Below are 27905 nucleotides of genomic sequence, written 5' to 3'. Positions count from 1 at the left end.
TCAGGCCTTCTGTCTCTCCTTCCCCCAACTCTGCAGGCTTGGGGCCCCATAGCCTGTCCCCCACAGCAGCCTCTGGCCTCACTGCCTCCCAGTCCCACATTTACCTTTGCTCTGCTCCAGCCTTGGGCAAGAGCATGGCCCCAGCCCAGCTCATAGCACCAGTGGTGGCATTGCAGCTGCAGCCCCAAATCTGGGCTGAAGACAGAGGGAAGGGAGGCAGGGGTCCTGAGGCTACAGGGCATGAGGGGAGATGGGGGGGAAGAGAGGTCAAGTGGCCCAAGGCTGTGGGGGACAGAGGCTGCAAGGGGAAGACAACACCTGTGGCATGGGCCCAAAAGCTGCTTACCCCCTTACTGCCTTGTATTTGAATCCAGAATGACAGGCTTCCCCCAGCTATGTTAAATAGCGGGAAAACCTCATCTTGGATTTGAATAAGTATAGTATTTTAAGTTGCATTTTACAACTTGCAAATTGCATACTCATCTCTCACTTAACATCAAATTCAGCAGCATAAGGAATGGCTTTCAGTCAACCCACTCAAGGAAGGGAAAAGGGAATGCTTGGGCTGAAGGCAAACAGCATTTTAATTAGCTCAGGTTTGCTCCTCGTTTCCCTCATCCTCAGGTGGGATAAAAACCATAGTCTTTGTCAAAATCCTCCAACAGTGCAGCCTTATCTTCACTAGGAGAAAAGGGTTCATTTTTAACCAAGTGAGACACCTCAAGGTAAAATCCTAGCAAAGGCAAGTCAATCATTAGTTTTCACACATGTGAACAGGTCAAGGTAAAGAGTAGTCTTTAGACTGAAAACTCATTAGCTTGAGTTACCTACTTCCCCCTTAGCCAAGAAACAGTCTCCAACCTAGTCTACAGGCATCTGTTGGTAAAGCTAGGTCAGTCAGGTGAAATAAGGTGAGATTTGTGACTAAGAGCTACATCTGCAAAAGCCCTCCATAGACTTAGGCACACTGGCAACACTGCACATTTGCTGGTCTAGCTGAGTTTTGCTGGGGGGTGGAATCAACTATTCCAGTTTTGCTGACATCCACCCTGGGAGCCTGTAAGGCACACTGGTAGCGCGACACCAGCGAGGAGTTCCCAGTACTTAAGTAATTCCAGTAAAACTTACTGCTTTTGAAAGGCATGTAGGGATTAGTCTGGCACACAGGCCCCAAGTAAACTAGCACTTAAGCACATATTTAACTTTAAACAACTTAATTGTCCTACTTAATCCACTGGGACTTCTCTTATGCTTATGCATATTGAGCTTCAGTACCTCGTAGGATTAAGTCCCCTGTGGTAGTAAGATAAATGCTCACAATCCGTAAAAACAGATGGTGATGGCTGGGGGAGCGGACTGGGGGAACAGGCACCAGGAATTTTAAAAAGCACACTTCAGATAAAAAATAACTGTCCTCCCATACTATATAGTGACTAACTGAGACTAGAGAAGAAAACATGGGTCCTCCCCCCAATTTTGTGATCTCAGCAAGAGTTTACAACATAGCTAGGTTTGCCATTTCCAACTGAAGAGCTTGATCATACAAGATGTTAAATACCCTAGTGAAAATAGGGTGGGCCTTCAAATATGAATCTGACTTTCAGCTTTGTGAACAGTCCTTACTGGTCTTAGATGGATGCTGAAGTTCAGAGTGCCCTGAAAGATCAAGTTCTCAGTCAGATGGTATCTCATTACTCTTAGGATGGGAAATTTTTATTTGGGATGTTAGTGAAACTAAGACCTATAAACAAGGGGAGGGGGAATATAGTTGTATTGCCCACCTCCAGGTTACAATAACTGCAAGTAACGTGTAAATAAAGTAGAATTATGATTTGTGGACATTTCTTTTTAAAGCTTACTACTGTATCTTAGAATGCAAACACAATTCCTCTATTTCCTATTTCCAAAATGAGAAGTGGGTCCCCATTTCCCCTCCCAGGAGGTATGGAGCAGCCAGATTTCTCTCACAGGCCTGGAGTGAAATCCTGAAGATGATGGGCGTAGCACAGGGGCAGGCAATTATTTCGGGTGGAGGGTTGCTTACCCAGTTTTGGCAGGCTGTCATGGGCCGCATGGGTAGCCCTGCCCTCTGGTCACCATCTTGGGACCAATGTCCCAAGGCCAGCACTGGTGGGGCCCAAAGTGGGGAACAGGCTTGCAGAGGTCTGTGGAGCTGGGCTGGGCTGCACCAGCAGGGAGAGGGGGGAGCTGGCCTGGCTCCATAGAGCCCCTGCTGGCTGGGACCCCATGCTCCTGCCACCCTGCTCTGGGCCCCGCCAGCACTGGCCCCGGGACACTGGTACAGGCCCCGTGCTCCTGCTGGCTCCTGCACCTGTTCACTCCCAGTGCCCCCCAGCCCTACGGTACAGGTGGGGGGCAATGAACAGCCCCAAACCCCTGCTCGCCAGCAGGGAAGAAGCTGGTGGTGAGCATGGGGAAAAGCAGCCCCTCGCCCGCCCCATGACTGGTGCTCCCTGCTGCAGGTGCTCACAGCCCAGGTGAGGCTGTCTGGAGAAGGCACAGGCAGCCCCACGTGGGCTGCAAGCAGCTACAGTGTGGGGTGTCAGCCACAGGGTGAGTGAAGGGCCGCTTTTCTTTGTGCTCAGCACCAGCTTGTAATCTGTCCCCGCTGCCAGCCTGGGCTCTGCACTGGCTCCGGGCTCGTCCACAGGCGGCAGCAGCTGCAGCCCCCCCACTTTCCCACTGGGCAGTGGTGGCTACTGCTGCCCACCTGGAGCTCATGTGCTGGGCAGCCCAGAGGCGACAGTGTCAAACGCCACCTAGTGTGGCAAGCGGGGGTGCTGCAGCTGCTGTCGCCACACGCAGCCCCAGTGGGCAAGCCCCAAGCCAGCATGGGGCCCAGGCCGGCAGCAGGGCTGCGTTACAAGGTGGTGCTGAGTGCGGTGGGGTGGGAGGGAAGCAGCCCCTCCCCCGCCCCATGGTCGGCACCCTGCACTGCAGCCGCTCGCAGCCCGCACAGGGCTGTCTGGGGCAGGCACAGGCAGCCCCACATAGGCTGTGAGCAGTTGCAGTGCGGGGCACCGGGCATGTGGTGGGGGAGGGGCTGCTTTCTTCTGTGCCAGGGGACAAGCTGAGTGTGGGGTGGGAGAGAAACAGCCCCTTGCCCGCACCGTGGCCAGGGTTCCCTGCTGCAGCTGCTCGCAGCCCATCTGGGGCTGTCCTGAGCAGGCACAGGCAGCCCCACGTGAGCAGCAAGTAGCTGCAGTGAAGGGAACTGGGCACAGGGCAAGCAGGAGGCCGCTTTTTCCCAGGCTCCTTCCCTGTCCGGGGTCCTCCCTTGCCCTTCCACCTCCTTACCTGCGGTTCCAGCATGGGGCAGCCATGTGCTGGGGCTTCCAGCTTCGGGGGCAGGGCTGGGCGGGCCCTGAAGTTGTGGGAGCCCACCGGGCTTCCCCTGGGTCCTACTGCCCCTGGTCCTCTCATTTTTGACAGGAACCAAGGGCAGATAAATATTAATTTTCTAAATTTTTTAGGGGCGCTGCGGGCTGAATAGAATGGCCTCACAGGCCAGATCCAGCCTGCAGGTCATAATTTACCCCCCACAGGCATAGAAGCACCCCTCACATCCAGGATATATCGTAGAAGCAATTAAGGTCTTTTCAGACTAAGATAGCTGAAACTGTGGGAGTCACAGCTAAAAACTAAAGCCACATGCAACACATATCAGGAACTGAGTTATGTCAGCTTCTGAATACAAATACACGTGGCTGGGTATTGTTTTGGCTAGGGCATCCATGCATGAGAGAAGCAGTTGGATGCACCACAGAAGCAGAGGGAGAAAAAAGCAGAAGAGAAGGACATTTGTAGCACAAGAAAGCTAAAAAAAAGAGCTTTCTAGCTAGAGCACTGGGTGGAAAAGAGGCTTGGAGCACCAAGTAAGGAAACTGCTTCCTTTTTAATGTCTCTTATGCTCAGAGAAATAGGATTCGGTGCACATTCTTCATAAATAAGCAGAACTATATCAAAGCAGGGCATAACAAGCTATTTCTGTGCCCTGGATGACAGTGGCACCCTTCTTGTGTCCCCTCTGAATTGGTACCTACCCATATGCTGCTATATCAAAAAAGCATGCCACTGTATCAAAGAAACACTTGACTATCATCAATTTTTCCTCTTATGAAAAGTGATCCATGAGACCTTATTGGCTCATCTTTGGGATTAAAAGGGTTACATTATAAGTAGCTAAATGTGTCACTGCAAGTTTATAAAGGCTCTCCCTGAAAGTTAACAAGGTCAGGAAAAATCAAAAGAGAAGGACAAAAACTGCCTGGTAATTTTCAACACTTAATTTTTCTTTCCCGATTTTAAGAAGTCATAACTTCTTACCTGCAGCACAAAAATAGTTTAAGAAAACAACCACTGACTTGCAGCTCCCTGCAACATCTCACACACATAGGACATAAACAGCCAATCCCCACTGCTCCTCTTCTCACTGCATCTAGAAACTGCAAGCGTTCTCATGTTCCTACCAGGATATTCTGCATGGTTTATGATATCCTTTTAAACGTGAAAAAGCTTCGGTCCTTTGTTCTAGGTGACAGGCCAATAAACAAACCCACATGGCAGGAATACTGAAGCCTTCTCAGTTAAACGGCCTTTTGTGCAGCTGAGAGAGTTCCACAGAGAAAAGGTATTTAAGGAGACCCTGCTTCCGCTATCACTCCATGGCTTGGCACCAGCATCCTCTAGCTAGAACCCAAAGCAAATAGAGGAGGAGGAGGAGGAGGACGAGGAAGACGGGTGGCCTGTCAGGGTAAATTGAACTGCACCAAACAGCCCTTTCTTATGCTATCGCTGAAAGGGCTGGCAATGCACAGTGGCCTCTTTCAGAACAGATCCCAAAGCAGGGAAACATTAAAGTGGTTCTTTCAGTGGGAACTCTTTTCATCAATCTGTTTTTGTTTACAGTCGTCTCAGAAAGGATGGGAAGAAAGTGCTAAGAGGAGGCACAGAATAATTGTGTATTGTGTTAATTTCTTCATTTCTTACTTTGTTAGAATGTAGGCGCTCAATGAAGGCATTAAGACCCATCCACTTTACTAATGAGTTTGAGTTTAATAGTCCTGCATTGTATGCGTTTTGGCTAGAAGATTACTCATTTCCAAGGGCACACTTTGCACACTGTACAAGAGGCTGCATCATATCTTCCGACTCAAGTCTGCAGTCTTATTAATGTGATTTAATGAGTCATTGCCATGGGATAACTATTTGATGGCCTATACCAACAGAAGCTGATGATCTCAAGTCCAATTGCCTATTGCTTAGGTATACAATGCACTCAGTCAAAAACAGTTCCCTTGCGGGCAACCACAGAAGAAAAGCCCAAGACTACATGCTTATAAAGACCTAACTACCCTCTTATCCCTTTCGAAGTCTATAAGTATATAAGGGGGGGGGGTGTGCATCAGGATCTGGGAGAACAGTTTTTCACCAGGGCTCCCCAAGGGATAACTAGGTCCAACAGCCACAAACTTGTAGAAGGCCAATTCAAACTCAATAAGGAAAAATTTCTTTATACTCCATGTCCAAGGTCTGGAACAGACTCACCCCGAAGGTGGTGCAAGTACCTACTCTGGACTCATTCAAAAGGTGTTTGGATGTTTATCTTGCTGGGATCATTTGATCCCTGCAGACTTCCTGCTTTTGGCAGGGGAGCTGGACTTGATCTCACAAGGCCCCTCCAGCCCCTAATGTTTATGAAATCTATGAAATCAGGGTTGAAGCATATTTTTGTAGCACTGGGCAAGTCTGGCCTGTATGTTTTGTGGCTAAAGGCCTTCACTGGCTAGAGATGTCAATCTACAATTTTTTATGAGCATCAAAATCACTTTTAAATATTTATTTAAGTAGGAATAGGGAACAAAAGATTTGCATGCATAAGTAAATATATGTGTGTAGAAGCTATGAGACTTGCAATCAGCAATTTTTCCTCTTTTTGTCTGGAGTCACTCTTTGCAAAAAAAAAAAAATAAAATAAAGGCAAAAGAAAATGTCTTATCATTTAATCAGTTCAATACCAGAAAGAGATAATGAATGTTGCAGAATTTCTGTACAACTTTAGAATCCTCTACCACTTTCCTCTGGAACGTTGGGTCTTCAGTTAGGAAATCAGATCAAATGCTTGTTTATATTGATATAGTTAATATGACTAAAAATTTTTCAGTGTAGCAAATATGTTATGTAGGTATGCCAGGCAAGTGAAAGAAATGAGTTGCACTAGTGTAGCTAGGATTTCAGACTAATACAACTATAGTTGTTGTTGGTAGGGGAGAGTTCCTAAGCAGATGCAAGTCATTAGAGGTTACTATTTAATAGGGCTGCGTGAAGCTTCGGTCCCTGATTCGATTTGGCGGAGATTCGCCCCAATTTGGCAGCCAAACCTCCGAATCCGAATTGAATCAGGAAACCCTTTAGTCTCTCCAAATCGAATTGGAACCCTCTGAATCAATTTGGAGAGATTTGAAAAGATTTGGAGATTTGGACAGACACAGCTTTAAACGTTTTTTCTACGTACCTCAAGATAGCAGGTGGCTGTGATGCTGGGGTGGATGGAGTGTCCCACAGGAGCATGGGGGGCTCCCCAGTGTGCTCGGCAGCAGACCCAGATGTGGACCAGAAACACTTCCGGTCCACTTCCAGGTCTGTCGGGGAGCCTGCAGGGGCCACCCTCGTGCCCCCCCAGCTTGGTGACTGGTGCCTCTGGGGGGGCACCTGGGGTCCCTCCATGGCTGATCACCAAGCGGGGAGGGTCCAGCGCGCTCCCTGGTGGACCCGGGAGTGGACCGGAAGTACTTCTGGTCTGCTTCTGGGTTCGCCACCAAGCACACAGGGGGGACCCCACCATGCCCCTGTGGGACGCTCCAGCTGCCCCAGCATTGCAGCATTCACAAGCTGCTCCTGGTACGTTGAGGTATGTAGAAAAAACATTTAAAGCTGTGTCTATGGTCAAATTGCTGATTCTCTGAATCAGCATCAAAACTTCAGATTCGGATTCGCCCGAATTGAATCAGGGACAGTGATCCAAATCAACGCATCAAATCACTGTCCCTGATTCAGGCCAAATCCAAATCTGAATCGAATATGGCCTGTTTCGCACACCCCTGCTATTTAATGACATTTTGCTGATCAGCGTCTTCTTGCTTTCTAGGAGGAAGTTAAATGCACTGATAGATTATGAAAGTAGCTCTAATAGCAATACATACAAATAGTAATGTATATAAATAAAAGCTTGCATCTCTTAGAGATCATGTTACACTTCATGTTGGGAATGCTATGGAAAAATAGTTATTTTTCAAAATCTATTTATTGGGTGGCTATTATTGAAAACTTTGGCAGACATGTTAATTTGAGTAATTTTGCATACACTCCGCTTTCCACTTTAGATCCTTTTTATATTACTATTATTTAATACTTGCATTGTGGAAGCACCAAGTTGTCCCAGAGAAAGTGTCTAAGTAATACAAGGCTGTCAATGTCCATTCTATTTTAATCAGCATTTATAATAATTTTAAAATGTGCAAATCCAAATTCTTCTTTTGACATGAATGGACTGTAAGGTGGATAGAAAACTGGCTGAATCATTGGGCTCAGAGGGTAGTAGTCAATGACTGGCTCCAAGTCTAGCTGGCAGCCAGTGTCAAGTAGAGTGCCCCAGGGGTTGATCCTGGGGCTGGTTTTGTTCAATATGTTCATCAGTGACCTGGAAGATGGGATGGAATGCACACTCAGCAAGTTTGTGGATGACACCAAGCTGCAGGGAGTAGTGGACACGTTAGAAAGTTAGGGCTAGGATTCAGTGAGACCTTGAGAAATTGGAGGATTGGGACAAATGAAATCTCATGAGGTTTAATAAGGACAAGTACAAAATCCTGCACCTAGGATGGAACAATCCCATGCACTGGCACAGGCTGGGGACTGACTGGCTAAGCAGAAGCTCTGCAGAAGGGGGCCTGGGGATTACAGTGGACAATAAGCTGAATACGAGCCAATAATGTGCCCTTGTTACAAAGAAGGCTAACAGCATACTGGACTGTATTAGGAGTAGGATCATTGCCAGCAGACCAAGGGAAGCAATTCTTTTCCTCTATTCAGCACTGATGAGGCCACATCTAGAGTACAGTGTCCAGTTTTGGGCCCCCTACTACAGAAAGGATGTGGAAAAATTGGAGAGAGTCCAGCAGAGGGCAATGAAAATGGTTGGGAGGCTAGGCACATGACTTATGAGGAGAGACTGAGGGAACTGGGCTTGTTTAATCTGGAGAAAAGACTGATGAGGGATTTAATAGCAAACTTCAATTACCTGAAGGGTGGTTTCAAAGAGGCTGGAGTTAGACTGCTGTCAGTGGTGGCAAATGACAGAACAAGGAGCAATGGTCTCAAGTTGTGGCAAGGGAAGTTTAGGTTAGATATTAGGAAGAATTTTCTTTCTAGGAGGGTAGTAAAGTACTGGAACAGGTCACCAATAGATGTGGTAGAATCTCCGTCCTTGGAGGCTTTTAAGACTCAGCTAGACAAAGCATTGGGTAGAATGATATAGCTGGGGATAGTCCTGCTTTTAGCAGTGGGTTGGACTAGAGGACCTCCTTTCAACCCTAATTTTCTATGACATCGTGCAACAAATTTCAATTGATTCAGTTGACACAGTTACATTCTGTCTCTGGCAAAATTAATCAGCTTCAGAAAACCATCACTATTCATGGCAACTCTCAGAATTATTCCTCATTTTATACTCTTTTGTTGCTTTCCTGTCTAGTTTCTGAAATCATATTTGTGCCTTGATTTCTTGGGTCAAGCTAATTACTTATCTTTTTAAACCAATTCTCTAGTTTTCTCCAGAGGCTCTTTCTTCAGGCTTAACTGATACTATTATAAATTATTCATTCTCTGTTGGGATATTGTGGGATTTCAGACAAGGTTTGGTAAACCTTGTTAAAAACAATATTTTCACCGGATTAAATTCTTGCTAACTGCCTCTCATTTTCCTTCTCTCTGGTGCCCTTTCTTCCTGAAGCTTTTCCATGCATACATGACATTTTGGCTCATATTTTAAAATCCATGACTATGTCACAATAATTTCATGCCAGCTTAAAAATCTATGAGCATGACACTAGCTTCTAGCAGGCAGTAGGAGTATTTCTGGCCCAAACTCCTCTAAGAATTTCCGGTCTTGCTTTGATAAAAGGAGGCAGAGACACTGACTCTATTCCCTTGTCTATGAAATATATGAAACTGACATTAGAGCTGGAAGGGATCTCAAAAGATCATTTTGTCCAGCCCCCTGCCGCAGGGACAGGAAGTCATCTGCGGCCAAAGGATCCCAGCAAGATAAGCATCCAAACATTTCTTGAAAGAGTCCAGAGCAGGTGCCTACACAACCTCTGGAAGGGGTTTATTCAGGCCTTGGGGGCTCAGACAGTAAAGAAGTTTTTCCTTATGCCCAGCTTAAAACGGTTTTGGAGGAGTTTGTGACCATTGGCCCTTGTCATTCCTTGGGGCACTCTGGTGAACAGGCGTTCCCTCAGATCCTGATGCACACCCCTTATGTACTTATAGGCTGCTACCAGGTCACCTCTGAGCCTGCGCTTTTCCAGGCTGAAGAGTCCCATGGCTCTCAGCCTCTCTTCATAAGGCCTGCTCTCTTGCCCTCTGATCACGTGCATGGCTCTCCTCTGGACTCTCTCAAGCTTCTCCACGTCCTTTTTAAAGTGTGAAGCCCAGAATTGGATGCAGTACTCCAGCTGCAACCTCACCAAGGCTGAATACAGTGGAAGGTTGACATCCTGAGATTTACTTGAGAACTATCTATAGATGCAAGCCAGAGTTTTGTTTCCTTTACCAGTTGTGACATCGCATTGGTGGCTCATGTTCGTCTTGTGGTCAGTCATAACCCCCAAGTCTTTTTCAACCATGGTGCTAGTGAGCGTAGCACTGCTGAGCCTATAAGGGTGCTGTGGGTCCCCCTCTCTCCTCCTCTGAGGTGGGGCACTTTTCATTTGTCAGTATTGAATATCATCAGGTTTATATCTGTCCACTTTCTAAGCCTATCCCTGTCAGCCTGGATCACCAACCTATCCTCAGATGTAGATGCTCTTCCCCAAAGTTCAGTGTCATCGGCAAACTTGACCACTCCACTTCTGACACCAGTGTCCACATCGTTAATAAAGGCATTAAAAAGTGAACAGGTCCAAGGATGGAGACTTGGGGGGCAGCACTGGTCATGGAGCACCATGATGATTCACTTCTGTTGACTACCACACTCTGGGTCTGGCCTCAGAGCCAATTCCCTAGCTGTCGCACTATGATGTAGCCAAGGCCACAGTTGGCCATTTTTTCTATGAGGAGATCATGGGACACCAGATCAAAGGCTTTTTTAAAGTCCAGATATATGATGTTAATCCCTTCCCCCTTATCCAGGTGATATGTCACCTGGTCACAGAAGGAACTAAGATTGGTCAGGCAAGACATACCCACAACAAACCCATGCTGACTGTCCCTCAGGATGTTGCCATCAGCCAGTTTGTCAAGAATGGTTTCTTTGATGATTTTTTGCAGAATCTTTCCTGGGATTGAGGTCAAGCTGATTGGCCTGTAGTTCCCCAATTCTACTTTTCTCCCTTTCTTGAAGATGGGCACCACAATGGCCTTCTTCCAATCTTCAGGTACTTCACCTGAGCACCACAAATTCTCAAATATCCTTAACAGTAGCTGGGCTATGACGCTGGCCAGCTCCTTAAGTACTCTGGGGTGCAACCTGTAAGGACCAGTTGACTTGAAGGTGTTCAGCCTGTCAAGGTGTTTCTTTACAAGGTCTACACCGATGCTGGGCATAAATTCACCCTCACCATGGCCACCTCGCATCATGCTAAGCAGGGTGGTCCCTTTGGCCTGATGAAAAACTGATGCAAAGTACCCATTAAGCAGGTTAGCTTTTTCCTGTGTGTCAGTTGTCAGTTCTCATATTTGGGTTAGCAGGGGTCCAATGTTACCCTTGCTATTCTTCCAACTCCCCACATATCTGAAAAAGGACTTTTAATTGTCCTTGGTATGTGTAGCCAGTTGGAATTCGGTTGCAGCCTTGGCTTTCCTGGTTCACTCCCTACAGGTATGGACCAGTGCAGAATACTCCTCCTCTGTGGTGATTCCCGTCTTCCATCCTTTATAAGCCTCTCTTTTTAGGCGTAGGAGGTTCATGAGTTCCCTACTGAGCCACAGGGGTTGATGTGCCCTTGTGCTACCTTTCCTCCGAGATGGGATAGACATTCCCTTGTGCTTTCAGGATCACTCCCTTAAGGAACAATCAACTCCTCTTGGACTCCCTTCCTGTTGAGTCATGGCCCCTTAGGGCCTTGACAACAAGCTTCCTGTGCTTATCAAAATCAGCTTTTCTAAAGTTTAGGACTTCTGACTGACTTAGTTCTCTGTAAATAACTACTTCGAATATCAGATATTAGTATCGGAGAGGAAATGAAGCCATCATTTTGCACTCCAGCCCCACAGTACTCTAACCAGACAAAACCACAGCCAGGTAATGCCCTGTGGCGGTGCTCCTTTCTTTACATTTCTAGGCTCATTGCAGCAGAAGCAACTGCCATAGGAGCTCCAGGAGTATATTTGCTAAATATTTAAAAACATCTTTATTTGCATGAGTTTTTTAAACTGAATATAGATACCTATGTTTCCAATAGTGTCAATCACTCAGCACTATTTCAGCATGGATCATCCTGAAAGTTCAACCCATTGTCAACTTCTATTGGCTCTGATTAGGACCCAAAGGAAGCCCTGTGCATGGGCCGAGCTTTTGATGCTATGCTTTATCTTAGTGTAACTTAATACAGGGTCCTAAACATTCTTCATTTTATGTTCACTTTTCCTTGAGGCCTTGAGTCCTATTATGGCTTTAATTATCATAACTGCACTGATATCCACACCTATGATTCATTTCCAGTCTTTTCTAGCAAAGATACACACAAGCAGATACTAACATCTGAATGGTTCCCAAGGTTTTGATACTGATATCCCATAAGATGGAGTCTTTATGAATTGGGAATGAAATTCTGTATTCTACCTTTAGGGTTGCATTTATGGAAATTAATTTGCATCAGAAGCCAAGAATTTAGCTGTTGGTTTTTAATACTGGCTTGTCTTACTCTATTTTACTGTTTTCAAAGGTATGTCATTATTGATTATTTGTTCTCAATATGCATAAATACTTAACATTTCCTGTGTTTTAGCAGCTGAAAATCAGAATCTTAGAGAAGTAGGGCTGGAAGGGACCTCAGAGGTCTTTTAGTTCAAGACCCTGCCTGAGGCAGGATCATCCCTATCCAAACCATCCTATACAATCCATAATCTAAACTCTATATAAGACTACCATCAACCCTGACAACTCAGACCTAACACAAGACCTACCTGCTGCAAGTAAAGCAGGAGAAACACAGCAGCCAATATCCTGCTTCTATGAAATGTTGACAATATGTTGTGAAGAGATCCCAGGTAGAGGGCTCTTGCAGTTCCACCTTTCAGTTACAGCAGTATGATTTTAGGAAGTTTTCCTGGCCATTCAATCTTTTTTTTTAATTAATTTAAAATACATGTTTTACTGTCTCTATTCTTTATAGCATTCACATTGCAATGCTTCTTGTTCAAATGTAATAGAGACTAGCACTTTTATGGATTTAAGTTCAGGGGTATTTTGTTTCTAAAATTTACCACTTTACAGCTCCCTATAGATTTGTCTTGTAGGATGTCAATCTCTGGCTTTGTCTCCACTACAAACACAATAGTGCAGGGACTACACTCACAACATGACTCAATTACAGGGACTGCTCTGTAATGGAGACAGACACTGTATTTTGTAACCAGTCTAAGGCGGTGGATGCATCAGGAATTGTGAGCTAGACAATCTGTTGGGTCTTGCATAATTTCCAAATATAGTTCATTCTCACAGCTCGTCTTGGTGGCTTGAGAGCATACTTCATACGCAGTCGTGTAATTCACTCAGTGTTTTTAAAATTAGGTTTTCATGTCTTTTTTTCCAGTTCCTTTATAAGTGTATGTTCTATTGCTGTCCTGCATTTTCCTGTAGCATGGATTGAAAGGGCTATATAAAGATCAAATAAAAATAATCTTATTTTCCCACGCCGTTTTGGCACTCTTGGCAGATACTTGGAAAAAAACCGCATTTCTGACAATGAACCACTAGGAACAAAAAGTCTTTTAAAGAAGAATAAAATTGAGCATGCATTTCCTCAGATACATTTACTCCCCCCACAAAAAACAAATACAGAGTTCACCCATACATTAACCCCTGCCAATCTTATCTATTATCAATGGATTGAAATGCAAAAGATTCTTCTTTGTCCTCCCTGCCAGATAAGATTGTAATTTTCATCCTAATAAGCCATCTCCTAATCTCTGGCAGAAATTAGTAATCAGGAACATTGGTGACACCCATAAGCCTATGAGATGATGATTCTGCCAAACAGCAAGAAAAGGGATCTAACCCGATTTTAAAAGCTGCAGCTGATGAATTGATTCCATTACTCTCCTGAAACAAATCCAGTAAATGAAGGACAACAAACTCATTATGAGACCGCTTTCTAGGAAAGAGATACCTTTTAAAATTGTCTTTATTACAGCAGGTCTGGTTTAATTAACATTTTATTATTACAAAGAATAATAAAATACAAAAATAAGTGCCTAAATGTTAATTGGGTTATTATGCTTATCAGGAGGAAAGACAACTACAATTTCCATGAACAGGAAAGTCTAAGTTTAAATTCATGTTGGGGTATGTCACAAATTAAGATTCTCATTCCTGGTTTAAGTAAATATGCAGGAACTGGTAAAGTGCCGACATGGAAATACAGTTGCAATGGATTTACAATACTCCTTTAATTGGAGAACTTTTCCAGCAAATAAGAGTCCAGTCACAGATGCTGCCCCTCTGGTGTTATCTAGATCTCACAGTTTTCATAGAGAAATAAGGCTTGAAGGAGCCCTCCAGCAGTTATCTAATCCAACTCCCAGCCTGAGACAGGACCATCCCTATCCATAATCTAAACTCTTCATCAACTCTCACACAAGACCTAACACCCTAATCCGCTACAGTTAAAGCAGGGAAACCATAGCAGCCAATGTCCTGCATCTATAAAAGGTTGTTAATATACATTCAAGAGAATGCAGCAGAGGGCCCTACCCACCGCTACAGAGGAAGGGAAAACCCCCCCACAATCCATACCAACCTGACCATGGGGTAAAATTTCTTCCTGACCTGAATATAGCAATTGGACTAACCCTGAGCAAAGAAGCAAGAACCCCAGTCCACATAGGCAATGTGTAGGGGGTGCATGGGGGTGCACATGCACCCCCTGAGAGTGCTGGTGCCTCCCCTGAAAGCAAGTGCTCTCGGCTTAGGGCGGGGGGGGGCAGGCGGAGCGCTGGTGCCTCCCCCCTACCCCCAGAAGTGCTGCTGGCACGTCCGGGTGTGCACTTCTGGGGTTGGCGCCTGGCTGCAGGGCAATCCCCCCCATGCCCCTGCTGCTACCTGCGGACAGGTCCCTGCTCGGCCTGCCCTCACCATTAATGTTTGCATTGCTGCCTGCCGGAGGTTGCAGTGCCTCCCCCCCCCAGCCTCAGGAGGCACACATCACCTATGCCAGTCAAAATCCCAAGCCTTGGCTGCAGCCAACACCCAATGCTTCTGAGGAAGGCTTAAAAACAACCTGACAAATGTAGCAGAAAGAAGAGAAGGGGGTAACCAGCAACTCTTCCTCTGCCAGCACCCCAAACCAAAACATTAAAGAGCTAAAATTTCAGGCTAGGTTTAGGGACACTATTCTCCAGCTGAAGAAGAAACCGGTCACGTCTACATGAGACCCTGACTGCACAGTAGCCTGATACTACTGCACAATAGCATTATGTGGCAACAACCGTGACACTACACTACTGTCCAGTAGTATTAGGCTACTGTTTGGTAGCGTCACAAAAAAGACATTCGTTGGCACTACTATGCAGTAACTTGGGTTACTGCAAAGTCATTTAGGACTTGTCTATACCAGTACTAAATGAATGCACAGTAATGACTGTACAACTAGTGTCTTATGTAGATGCAGCCACAAAGTGTTAGAAATGTCACCATGGATTTATTTGGCCGTAGGAAAGTACATGGTGCCTTTTAAACTGGTTATATTAAGGCTGGACCTTTTTTCCTCCTCTGAAATTAAAACATTCAGCTCTGAGTGGTTTTTTTAAAAGGTCTTTGACTATGCAGTAATGCCTATTTGCACAAAATGAAATATTTCAGTTCTCCCCGCATGTTTTTCCTTCACCAAAATAAAAGCTTCCCTCCTCCTCCCCCCTAGAGAGTAACTAATTTGCTGGCTTGGATAAATCTGTGATCTGTTCAGTGTGGCATTTAGCCAGATTTCAGAAGGGCCATAATTACTGGCAGATCAGCCAAATAAATTTGTTTTTAGAAATGGGGAACTGCAGAGCAGCAGGTCAATGGAATTTATATTTGTAGAGCTGTTTTATTATCCTCTTGTCTCCATAAATTTGTAAGCATAATCCATTCCATCTCAGCTAGGTTTTGAAAGTAGAAAGATACCATTATATTGTGTACCTTGCTCCAAACTGTGAAACTTAAGTGCTTGAGAAAACATCAACTTGTGATTATAAGCAGGAACTGAGAAACAGAACTTCTGGGTTTTGCTTCTGAATCTGCCATTGCTTCTGAATTTGCATCTGAACCTACACTACGAACTTTATAGTCATTTAATTTGCACAAACTTCAGTTTCCATCTGTGGTATGGATGTACTAATACTCAATTACTTCACAGGGATGTTGTGAGGCTTAATTAAGAGGTCTGCAAAGAGTTCTGAAATACAACAATGAAAGCTGCTATAAAGATGTTTTTTAAAATGTACAAACCAGGTTACAGATTTAATGTGCCTAAATTAATCTCTTACACTGCTTTGGAAAATTTCTAGCAGCATCAATTCTATTCAGTGCAGGTTGCTGCAGGGATATTTATACCTGCAGCTACTATTCATAGCCCTTTATGAGGCTGGTTAATTTGAAAGGGCTCTTTAAGAAATCAGCTGAGACTTAGCATCATTTCATGGAAGATACTTGATAAATAATTATTCTGATATTAGGCTTCAAGTTAAAATACCCTATGAAATTAAACAAAACCTCAAGTCTAGGAAATATAATCCTAGATGGTATAAAACCCGTTTTATTATCATTATATTTCATGAGCCAAAATCTTTCCAAAAGCTTGGACAGCTTTAATTTACCATCCACAGTAGACTTGGACAGTTTTCCAAAATTAAGTTTCCTCTCATACTGTTCTGACTTCTCCCCTCCCTACACAAACTTCCAGACCTGCACACTGGTTCATGCCAATAAGCGACTGCTCAGTGCTAAGACTGTGGTACTTCCAACTACTGGTGAAGTACAGAGTGCTGAACTATACTGGAGCTCATTTCCTCCCTCTGGGTAGTTAGGGAACCTGTAGCCAGTCATCTCCTGAATGCTTACATTTTCATATGAAAACGTGCATTTATTTAACGTTTACCTTTTCAATTTTCTCATCCAGCATTCTGAAGAATTCCTGTTGGCTTTCAGAGATGTGCATGCTGAAAAACATAAGGGAAAAATATTTCAGTATGCAGAAATATGTCTCTCTTTCAAATGAACACAGCCTTCCAGACTTGAGTCTCAGGTTTTAGGTTTCTAATGGAAAGCAATGGACTTTGTGCTTATCTATCTTTTGTCAAGAGTAACAACATCTGAGATAGAGTTAACCGTGTTAGCCTGAAGTCAGGAAGAAGGTAAGGTAGATTTGCACCTTAAGAGACTAACCAAATCAGAGATGTGGCATAAGCTGATGAAACATACAGCTGATGAAGTGAGCTTGAGCTCATGAAGGCATATGCTTTACATCTGATTTAGTTAGTCTCTAAGGTGCAAATTTACTGTGCCTTCAGTAATAAGTGCCATATCCAAAACGCAGAGAAACTGTCCTTTCAACCCCATAGCAGTGTCAGGAGTTAAATACCAAATATTGCTGAGTCAACAGGAGAAACACGCTATGCGCTGCTTTTCAGGGTTGGCCCTCAGATAAACAAACAACCTGGTATCTTTTAGATCAGCAGAAGACCTGCAGTATTAATGCTACACACATTTAAGTTTTAGAAATGGTGTGTGTCAAGAGCAGACTGTGTTGCTTCAGCATCTATCCTCCTGTTTAATGCAGATTTCAGGACCTAATATTCATCTGCAAACTTCACAGGCAGTGGGTGGGCTATTAAAATACAGATGGAAACCTTTGGGCTAAAGTTAAAGATTTTTCCAAAGCTGCAAAGGGTATCATGAGACCGGTCAGATATTCACAGTGTGAAACTGCAGTTTGGTTTATAACTTTACAGATCTCACTGTAGAGCTCAGTCTTGCTATAGTCATGCTCTATGGTAAATAGTTGAGTATCTCTAGTACAAACTCATGTATTTTTTCCTTTGAGATGAAAGGTTTTCATTGCTATCTCAGAAGATGCTTAGCTACTTCCATTAACTCTGCAGCCCCAAAAGGCTCAGGGGTTAGTGATCCTATATTCTATATTAGTAAACAGGGTTAGGAAAATACTATTATTAGCTATCTATACAGCACTGGCAGTGTGCTCATGTGGTATAAGACACAAAAGAAGCCAAGCCCTGCTCCAAGGGAAACTTACAGTATGGAAATACAGAGTGATCAGATGAATAAACAGGACAAGACAGCTCAAAGGATGGTATTTAAAGGGTTTTGTTGTTTGTTTGCATTTTAAATAGGCCTGATGAGGAAAGCATCTTTGCTGACATGATCAGGCCTCTCTGTGGAACTCAGAGAAGGAGTGAGATTTCAGGTGAGATTTGAATGAAAAGAAGGGCTATCAGGGTGTCTAGCACATTGGGGTGAGAGGACAATGATAGGCACTGAATGTAGCAGAAAAGAACAGCAAGAGGAGATAAGGGGAGAGCAGTGTAAATCTGATTCATGGTGTTAGGGGGGTACTTGGTAGCTGTGTTGGCCTGAGACAAAAAGACATAAAAAAAACTAGAACTTTTGGTTCCAAAATTTTCCAGTTGGTCTAATAAAAGGTATCATTTTGGAACCAAGAGTTCTCGTTTTTTGTCTGTCATTCATGGTGTTAGACAGTTAAGGGACTCTCTGGGCATGGCTACAGATGACACATACTGCATATTAGTCTAACAACACTGTGCAGTGGCATGGCGGTTAAAAACTGTGCTAATAGCCTACTGTGCAGTGTTATTAGCCTAATGTGCAGTAAGCATCACAAAATAACCATGCGCTGGTGCTCCTGCACAGTAACTCTAGTTACTGCACATTTAGTTAGTACTTCATTAAGCAAGTACTAAACTAAATGTGCAGTATCTAAGGTGTATCAATGAACGTGCAGACATGCCCTCTAAGTTGGTAGAACCACTATTTAAATAGCAGTAAAGCTGATTCAGATCACTGAATTCAACTTCCAGGTTTTCCTAGGTTCTCATTTTTTCCACCTAATCCTTTGACATATAACAAAATTAGTGCCTCCTCTAAATGCTCAGTGATACAGTGCATTTCTAGCAAAGCCAGGCATACTGTCTGTATTTACTTCTGGAATGAGCATACCCAGTTCTCTGCTTATGCTGATGCCCTGAATGAAAGATCAATTTGAAAGAGAAGTTCTTAGAGGAAAGCTAGAAGTTAAATTACAATCTAAATCAACTTACAGATCAACAGATCATTTAAAGGAGCGCATTTTAAAACATGAACATTGTCAGTGTTTTAGAAATAAAGAAGAAAGGTTAGCTAACCTCATGACTCCAAACCATTTTCAGTAACTGAGGCCTTGCCAAACAAGCCATCTTCAATAAAGGCTAGCAAATTCTAGTCTCATACACTTAAACACTAACTTCTCTGTTAGAGATACAGCATGCACATCGTGTTAATGTAGGTAGAAGTGTGACACTGATTTGTAAAGTGATGTAGCAATTTAGCTCCAGCAGATAGCCTCTTTGACAGAGACAGCCAGAGTGAAGCAAATGCTTCCATACCTAGCTCTATGATAGAGAATTTGAAATCCACAGCTCTTGAAATTTACAACTCTCAAAGTCTCAGCTTCTAGCACAACGGCAAAAGATGTTTTTAAGATTCACCTAGGATGTAATTTTCAGGAACACTAATTGGCAAAAAGTCTGTATTGCTATGTGGATAAAAAGTTCAAACAAATAGCTTGCCAGAGTGCTAGAATCACTGAAGATTTGCAAGTGTTACTGTTATAAGCCAGGAAAGCATATCTTGGCAATAAAATTAGGAGTTAGAGAGAGAATGCAGAAGGTGTATCCCTTCCTCAAGAAAATTCTTCTCACAAAATGAAACTTCTGTATAACCTTTTTATTTTGTGATCATTTTGTATTAAAGAACAATAATCGTCATAACAGGACTTGATGGCACCTGGATGGATCTTCAAAGTTTCATTCTGATCTAATAAAAAAGAATTACTTCATAACTGAGAAATAATATTTTACAGAAATTTGGAGTACAAATCAGTACAATGGTATAAAATAATCTACCTCTTTTGTAATACCTCCTATGACACCTCTTTTGTAATACCTCCTATGACCCCAAACCAGTAGAAATCTATTTATGTGAATAGTTTCTACATACTTGATGTAGACTATTAAACACATGTGTAAAGGTAGATAAATACACTTTGCATGATCTAGTCTTCATTCCACGAAATCCAAATTTTGCTATGTAGCCATGATCTGTATGATATCTTACATACTTCTTTCAACAAATACTTTTTAAAAGTTTTAATTTAGAATGCCTAGCCTAGTTCTGTTTTGTTTTTTAATAAGTATAAGCAACATTTTGTAAAAAGTGCAGGTTTTATAGAAAGGCTAATGCTATTTTCTGTAGCTACCCAACAGATAACAGTACATTTATTTTTGCAAAAGTGCAACTGAACTTGTCCATATGGGCCAAAGTATTATCTTTCAAAAATACATTTCTCTTTGGTAAATAGGAGCTAGATAGGCTTGATTTCTGCAAAAAAAAAAAAAAATTAAAATACATGCTTGATTTAAAAAAAACTAAATTAGAAGCAACAAATCTATGAACTCTTCCTCCTTTGGAATACCTGGCTGACTAATTTTTCCCTTTTAACTCAAATTGGTTGGTGCCTAACTAGCAGCTTCTATTGCTCAGACTAGAGCAGGAGTGAGTAAAATACAGCCCACAGGCTGGATCTGGCATGCTAGCTGATTGGATCTGGCTTGCAGATGGGCACCCACCAATTGCATCTGGCCCAGCCCTTGGCTGACTCTGTTGTGCTTTGCATGGGGCCAGGTCCAGCCTGCTCCTGCCTGAGGCAATGAATGCTGTGCTCCCAGCCTCCTCCGCAGGAGGGCCCCAGCCCTGGCCAGTGGGCACAGCTTCAGGGCAGAGCTGCTGCTGCCACTGCTGCAGCCACCTGGGGGACTGCTGGGCTCCCCTGGTGTCCAGTGACTCCTTCTCCAGTCCCTGCTGCAGCACTGAAGGCAGGGAATACGGAGGGACAGCTGTGGCATTGAGGGGAGCGGGATGGAGGCAGGCTGTGCTTGCACCTTGCTTTGGTTCTGCTCATGCACGGCCCGGTGGGAGACTGCATGGATGGGGGGGAGCATGAAGGAGCTCGGCTGCTCACAAAGCCCTGCTGGACAGGCAGGTGGGGTGGGAGCAGCAGCAGCAGAAACAGGAGCCATTGTGGGCTCAGCTGAAGCCCTGTCAGGCAGGCATAGGACAGAGGCCAAGAGAGCTGGTGGCACTAGGCTTGGATCCCCATAATCCCCCTCCTAGGGGCTTCCCTTGCTGCCTCCTGGCAGCAGCTGCTTTCCCACCCCCTTGCAGCAAGCTGTGAGCCAGGCAGGCAGTGCTGATACCCCCCGCCCCCAGCTACGGAGGGTCTGGGCTCAGCCACATCAAAGAGCAGGCGGGGGTAGAGGGAAGCTGGGCTGGGGGACAGAAGCCTCCCACACATGCACACCCAACCCCCACATCCCCATCACATACCCACCCCCATCCCACACACATCATACACCCACCCCTCCCACACTCTCCACCCACCATACCCACATCCCCCACAGACATACCCACCCAACCACACACTCCTCCGACCACCCCCCATATATACCTCCCTCCTCCTCCCCCCTCAATATACAAGAGGAAGACTGTTTTTTGAGCTATTATGCAATCACCTCTATATACACTATACAAACTATATAGGGGGATGACCCAGTGAGTGATCTGATGAAAGAGGGCAACCTAGGTGACAGTGACCATGACACTATCTCTTTCATTGTCCATCAAAGGCCTGGGAAATCTGTCAATAAAGTACAAATTCTTGACTTCAAAAAAAACTGACTTCAATAATCTAAGGACTTTAGTGAGTAATGCCCTATGGATTGCAGGGAAACAGTGTGAATGAAGAGTGGTTGCTCCTCAAGGACATGATCCTCGGTGCACAGTTGTCCATACCTGCATGCAAAAAAGGTGGCACAGGGGCCGGGAGGCCATCTTGGCTCAATAGGAAAGCCGCAGATCTTCTGAAAAAGAAAAGGGAGGCTTACCAACGATGGAAGCTAGGAACTGGCCCCAAGGAGAACTACATAAGATTGGCCCACACTTGTAGGGGGCAGATTATGAAAGCAAAGGCTGTGATGAACTTCAGGTTAGCAACTGAAATCAAGAACAATAATAAGTCCTTCTATAGGTACATAAGTAACAGGAGGAAAACCAGTGGAAAGATGGGACCACTGCTCAATGCATCTGGATATCCGATCACTGACACCAAGGAGAAAACTGAACTCCTGAACAAATACTTTGCATCTGTATTCTACCGGTCTAAGAAAGATAGCCTGCCAAAAGCAAATATGACACAGAATAGTCACAGTAGGGATGATCACTTAACAACAGTCAATGTATAGCTGGTGAAAGAACAGCTAGAGAGGCTGGATATCTAAGTCAGCAGGACTGGATTAACTCCATCCAAGAGTGCTGAACTAACTAGCCAAAGACATCACAGGACCACTGGCGAAACTCTTTGAGAATTCATGGTGCTGGTCCCAGAAGACTGGAAGAGGGCAAATGTTGTGCTCATCTTCAAGAAGGGGAGGAGAAAGGACCCAGGGAACTATAGGCTGATCAGCCTGACCTCAATCCTAGGAAAAATCCTCGAAAAAATTTCCTAAGGAGTCCATACATGATAAGCTAGTAGAAGGCAAAATTCTGAATGACAGTCAGTATGGTTTTGTCGCAGGTAGGTCATGTCTAACTAAACTAATTTCCTTCTATGGCCAGGTTATTCAGCACCTGGATAAAGGAAGTGAGGCTGACATCATTTACTTGAACGTTAGGAAAGCCTTTGACTTGGTGTCCCATGAGGCTCTCAGGGTAAAACTAGGGGACCACGGGCTCAACAATTCAATGGTCAGATGGGTGGGAAACTAGCTGCAGGGTCAGACCCAGGGAGTACCAATAGACAGATCTGTGTCGACCTGGTGAAAAATAGGCAGTGCGGTCCCCCAGGGTTCAGTACTTGGACCAGTGCTTTTCAACATCTACATTTGGATGTGGGGGTGAAAAGCTCACTGGCAAAGTTCACTGGTGACACTAAGCTGTGGGGAAGTACAGCCACACATCAGGGTAGGCTGACGTTCCAGGCAGACCTAGACAGATTAGTTAGATGGGCAGACCAGAACCAGATGCTGTTCAACACCGAGAAGTGTAAAGTGCTCCATCTGGGGAGGAAAAATCCACAACAAACTTACAGGCTCGGTGGTGCTACGCTACGCTAGCTAGCACCACGTCTGATAGGGACCTGGGGAATCATAATTGACCATAAAATGAATATGAGCCACTAGTGTGATGCTACAGTTAGCAGTGCAAACAGTATGCTGGCATGCATCAACTGATGCATCTCAAGCAAAACTAAGGAAGTTATTTTCCCATTCTACTCGGCATTGGTGAGGCCACAGCTGGAGTACTGCATTCAGTTCTGGGCGCCACGCTTCAAAAAGGATGTGGAAAAGCTTGACAGTCCAGAGAAGAGCCACTCATATGACTAGTGGTCCTAAGAGCAACCCGTCCAAAGAAAGGCTGAGAGATATAGAACTGTTCAGCCTAGAAAAGAGAAGTCTTCGTGAGGATTTAGTGGCAGCCTACATATAAATCATGGGAGAGCACCAGGGGCCAGGTGAACAACTATTCACCAAAGCATCCCAGGGGAAAACCAGGAACAACAGTCATAAACTGCTAGAAGACGGTTTCAGATGGGATATAAGGAAAAACTTCTTCATGGTTTGTGTGACCAGACTCTGGAATAGACTTCAAAAGAAGACTAGATGAACACCATGCTGGGGTTATTTGACCCCTGCATCTTTCCTGCCCAGAGCAGCAGGGGCCGCAATGATCTCATGGGGTCCCTTCCAGCCCTAAATTTCTGTGAATCTGTGAAACGTACATAAAATCAGGACAAAAATATTTTTAAAATAAAATTAAGATATGTTATAGCAGATGTTTGATTTTTAGTATATGATTTGGGTTTTTTTCTGGTTCCAAGATGGCACCCCAACCCCTGGACTACTTCCAGGGCAAGAGTAGGGACTTCTGGTGGCAAAGGTTAGGGGTCAGCGGCAGGATTTCTAGTCCCAAGATGGAGACCAGGGGACAGGGCACCTGTCAAGGATTGGGACTACCCTTGCAGCCCTTGACATCTCATTAAAACTCATTAAATCGGCCCTCCAGCTGGAATAATCGCCCATTAGAGTTTCTTTACATCTGTGAATCTGCTAGGACTAATGTTGACTAGAATTTAAAATAATGAAGTATTTCACCATCTTGCAGACATGCAAGTACATTGCCCCCTCCTTCTAACTGAATGTTTCTTTGTAGTTATATCCGAAACACTTATATATTGTTAATTCATTAGGACTGACCTGAGTAATATTTTATGATGTGAAAATTTGCACAATGTACTTTGTATGCAGCAAGTTTAAGTTAATAAGTGCCCTAAAGGCATAGTATATCTGCAAAGAATAGTTTCTCCTTTATTGCTTACAATACAACAACAGTGCTTCATCACGTCATTGTTAACTACCAAATTTATGTCACTGTGTAATCTGTTATTTTCAATCCAGTTAGTGATTAAAATGCAATCGTGATTTCAATAATAAACAAGTAACTAATACTGGCAGCAGCACGGTCACAAGAGGTAAATACGTCATGGCAGCGCTGTGCATAATAATACTGACCCGTTTCAAAGCATATAGTCACAGAACATATCTAAGGATTGCATAAACTGACTGCCACATAGCACACTGTCAGCATTTTAACAAATAACTTCATCATCTTAACTGGAAGAAGTTTAATTCCCAGATTTGACATGCAGTTTATCTACCAACCCAAGCCCAAACATTGGGCACAATCTCTTGGGACGCCGTAACTAACATTTGTATAGGCATTTATGATGTGCATATACAAATGTCTAATGGTAGCAGATATCTACTGCAGTGTAGTACCTTGAAAAGGTGTGGCAAGGTCAATCTAGCCAAAGTGGAGGGAGGAAGGGGAAGAGGGAGGAAAGGTCACATCTTTGACAAATATACAAAGGACAGGGTTCTTAAAAAGTGCCAACATTTAAACTGTGACCAAACTAAGCACTGTGTTAGTAGTTCATCATGCCTCCCAGGTACTTTCATTTTTAATATTGTTATGCACAGAGACTACAGATCTTGGCATACCATGCTCCATCATGAGTGGAGCAATTCTCAAGAAGATGCCCCTACAAAGTAAAAGTCTGAAGGTGGCTACATTCCTCTCCATTTTATAAAAATTTGATGTGACCGCTGATTTACTGGGGAGCCACTAAACAGCTTTCACTAGGGTAAAGTTTTATTTTAATTTGGCATTTATTTTAATTTGGCATTTATTTCTATTAAATTAGAAAATATAACTTACTTTGCTCGGGGTTGATGAACTAATCCTGGAATCTCTTTATTAGACTTAAGTCTTACATTTGAACTGGCACTTTTTTCCTGAAATACACAAAAACATTTTATATATATATATATATATATATAGCTATATAAGTATTTCTTGCATATTAAAAATAGGCATATCTGTCATAAGAAGTTACTCTGTAGTGTAGAGAGTGAAACTGCACAATCAAGTATATTAGCCACGAGAAAGCACAATCAAAAAATCTTTAAGGAAATGAAATTGGTATAACAATTCTGCAACAGGACAACCAGCAACCTGTAGGTAAACTAATTAAAAATCAAGTATATTATGATGGGACTTATTACGATATATAGCCAGGTTACTGGGTAAAAACCCAGAAGCTTGTAGTGATTAAAAGCTGTTACTATCTGATTACTGTTACACCTAATAGGCACATGATTATAACACAAGTGGCACTAACCCATGATGTTATCTAACTTTTAATGAGGTATCATAGCACAATACTGAATGCATGCAGAGACTGAAATTAACCTTATAGCTCTAGGGGCTGACTACCCCAGTACAGGGTTAAGCAACATTAGTGAGGCAGCAGGTGAAAAAAATCAGCTATTAGTGCACAAGTCTTGTGGTTAAAGAACACCACTGTCTGTTGGGCTGTCTGTTCAGTAATCCCTTGAAAATGTTAAGTTCACATATACACATAGCCTATGGCTACAGACAGATGTTGCCTTTGTGCCACCATAAACATTTTTATGGAGGCACAAAACCTAAGCAAATGTTCTTAAACCCTCTGTCACACTATAAATGTCCTCATTTTGGGTTTAGATGTGTCACCAAATGAAGCCAATCAGCTGTGGCAGGATGTGTTGTACCACAGTTGATCCTCTTCACTGGGTGAAACACACTGCCCATTTTTCCAGGTAATTGCCTGGGGTGCATCTCTGTAAGCAGAGAGCACTGGCCTCCTCCCGGGACACAGCTCTGCAAGTGGGGAAAGCCAGAGCAGGTGCTCCTGGGGCTTAAGGGGTCTGATCCTGCACAAAAATTTGTGGGCTGCTTGTGTTCTCGTGTCATAAACCAAACCGACATCTGCCACAATGGTGCAGGAAACTATTACCACCTTTGTCACAGCCATCAATTTTGGGCATTTCTGGTATGATAAGGGGTATGGACTTCTGTTTGCTTGGCCTTTGTGCCGCCATAAAAAGAAATATGGCAGCACAAAGGCATTGTCTATTTCCACCCTTTGTGATGGTAATGACTCTGTTCATAATCTGTGCTGCCTTTTTGCAGCTGACTGCTGTTCCCTTATGGCAGGAGAGCAGGAACTGCCTGCAATTACCTGCATTTTCCAGCTACCCTTAGCAGGAGCTCCTGTGGTTTCAGGGGTCCCATCCTGTGAGAGAATGGCCCCAAGGTGCCTCACCCTGACATGGGACGTGCATCTGAAAGCAGGAGTTTCCAGTTTGCAGGCAGGTGCCTCAACGTGGGGCTCAGCACTATGATCCACATGCTAAGGGAAACCGCAGTAGGGAATTCCTGGGGCATGAGCTTGGGAGCACAGAGAGGGGAGACTCCCATAGGGTGTTATTAACCACAGTTAATATACTATTAAAAGTGCTAACAACACTCTCTTTCACCATCCTCCCCCCTCATACAATCACTCCTGAAGCTCTCAAAACAAGGGTGGTTAAGAAAAGAACCAGACATTTTAGGAGATGAAGTAATAGAAAGCAACACTCATTAAATTCTATTTGAAGAAATTTCTTTGTTACATATTTACATTGAAGTCAAGTCAGCAGGCGCCAATTGTAAGGGACTGAACAGAATGGGGAAGAAAAAAAAGTTAAATGTGATTCTGAGGTAGGAGATTTTACCAATTCAGAAAGGATCAAAGAGGTAAGTCGAGCAAAATGCTTACAGACAAGAACAACTGTTCTTTATGCAGATTAATAATAAAAACAGCTAAACAAAACTTAGACAATGAGCCAATTCTTTAAGATAACACACTGTTTTCAATACAAAAAAAATGCTATGAATTGAGACTTAGCATATAAGCATATTTACATCCTGAAAAACCTGTAAAAGGATATGGCCATCTTAAAATATATTATTAAAGCAATTCACATCAGAGAAATCTGCCAGTACAGATGGCATAGGACAGGGTCAGATTTTACATTCTATCAACTAAATAAATCAATCCAACTTCCTTGACATATTGTGACTGAGACCATTTCTGAAAAATGTGAACTAAAATTATTTTTTGTGCTTTCTTCCTGGGGCTTTTTTTGGTCTGATTTAAAAATATATGAATAGATAAATCATTCACTTTAAAAAGACTTATGAGTTATACTTAAAAAGTGGGTTTGTGCATACTTAACACTAGAACAAATAATTCCACAGAGTATAAGAATGACCCTCCCCTCTATGCTTGACACTTTTCTTGGTTCAAATTATCATTACCTTTCTGAAGCATTTGGAAGACTAGGCTATGCTCTACTTCAAAATAAAGTTAATACAATTTAGATCGACAAGCCTATATACCCTGCCCTTTGGTCATACCCACATCTCACTAGTCATTGCCTCACCGTTACTCTTTGTAATACAATGATACAATGTTGAAGCATCAAAATAAAAGATGCAGCCCACCTTCAGAATTCCCTTACCACCATACCATCTTTTAATCTCGTTTTAATGGTGTTATTTATGCATGACTTTTTGCATGCATGTGCAAGATGAACAGATAAAGTTGTCAAGTGAAAGAAAAGAGAAGCAGAACTCAAAGATAATAAGGAAGGCTGATGCCAGTCTGGGAACACACTGGAAATAAAGATAA

General features: G+C 43.5%; 1 protein-coding gene across 5 annotated transcripts in view; it reads right to left on the bottom strand.

Moving 5' to 3' along the window:
• Positions 1-27905, bottom strand: part of CUNH1orf21 (chromosome unknown C1orf21 homolog) — a 221005-nt gene that overhangs the window by 6775 nt on the left and 186325 nt on the right. For 2 of the 5 annotated variants that reach the window (XM_019530981.1, XM_019530982.1), the window contains exons 4-6: positions 25067-25143; positions 21587-21654; positions 16602-16662 (exon numbers count right to left, since the gene is read on the bottom strand). In XM_019530981.1, the coding sequence (XP_019386526.1) occupies positions 16602-16662; positions 21587-21654; positions 25067-25143 (206 nt within the window). Of the gene's footprint in view, positions 1-14452; positions 15900-16601; positions 16663-21586; positions 21655-25066; positions 25144-27905 lie in introns of those variants that run through there. The other 3 variants (XM_019530983.1, XM_019530985.1, XM_019530984.1) reach the window with 3 other exon arrangements.

Source organism: Crocodylus porosus, unplaced genomic scaffold, assembly GCF_001723895.1.
Source record: "Crocodylus porosus isolate Cpor-Errol unplaced genomic scaffold, CroPor_comp1, whole genome shotgun sequence".
NCBI classification, from domain to species: domain Eukaryota; kingdom Metazoa; phylum Chordata; order Crocodylia; family Crocodylidae; genus Crocodylus; species Crocodylus porosus.
The sequence above is the reverse complement of the archived record's forward strand: the minus strand, read 5'-3'. Positions and strand labels throughout refer to the sequence as shown.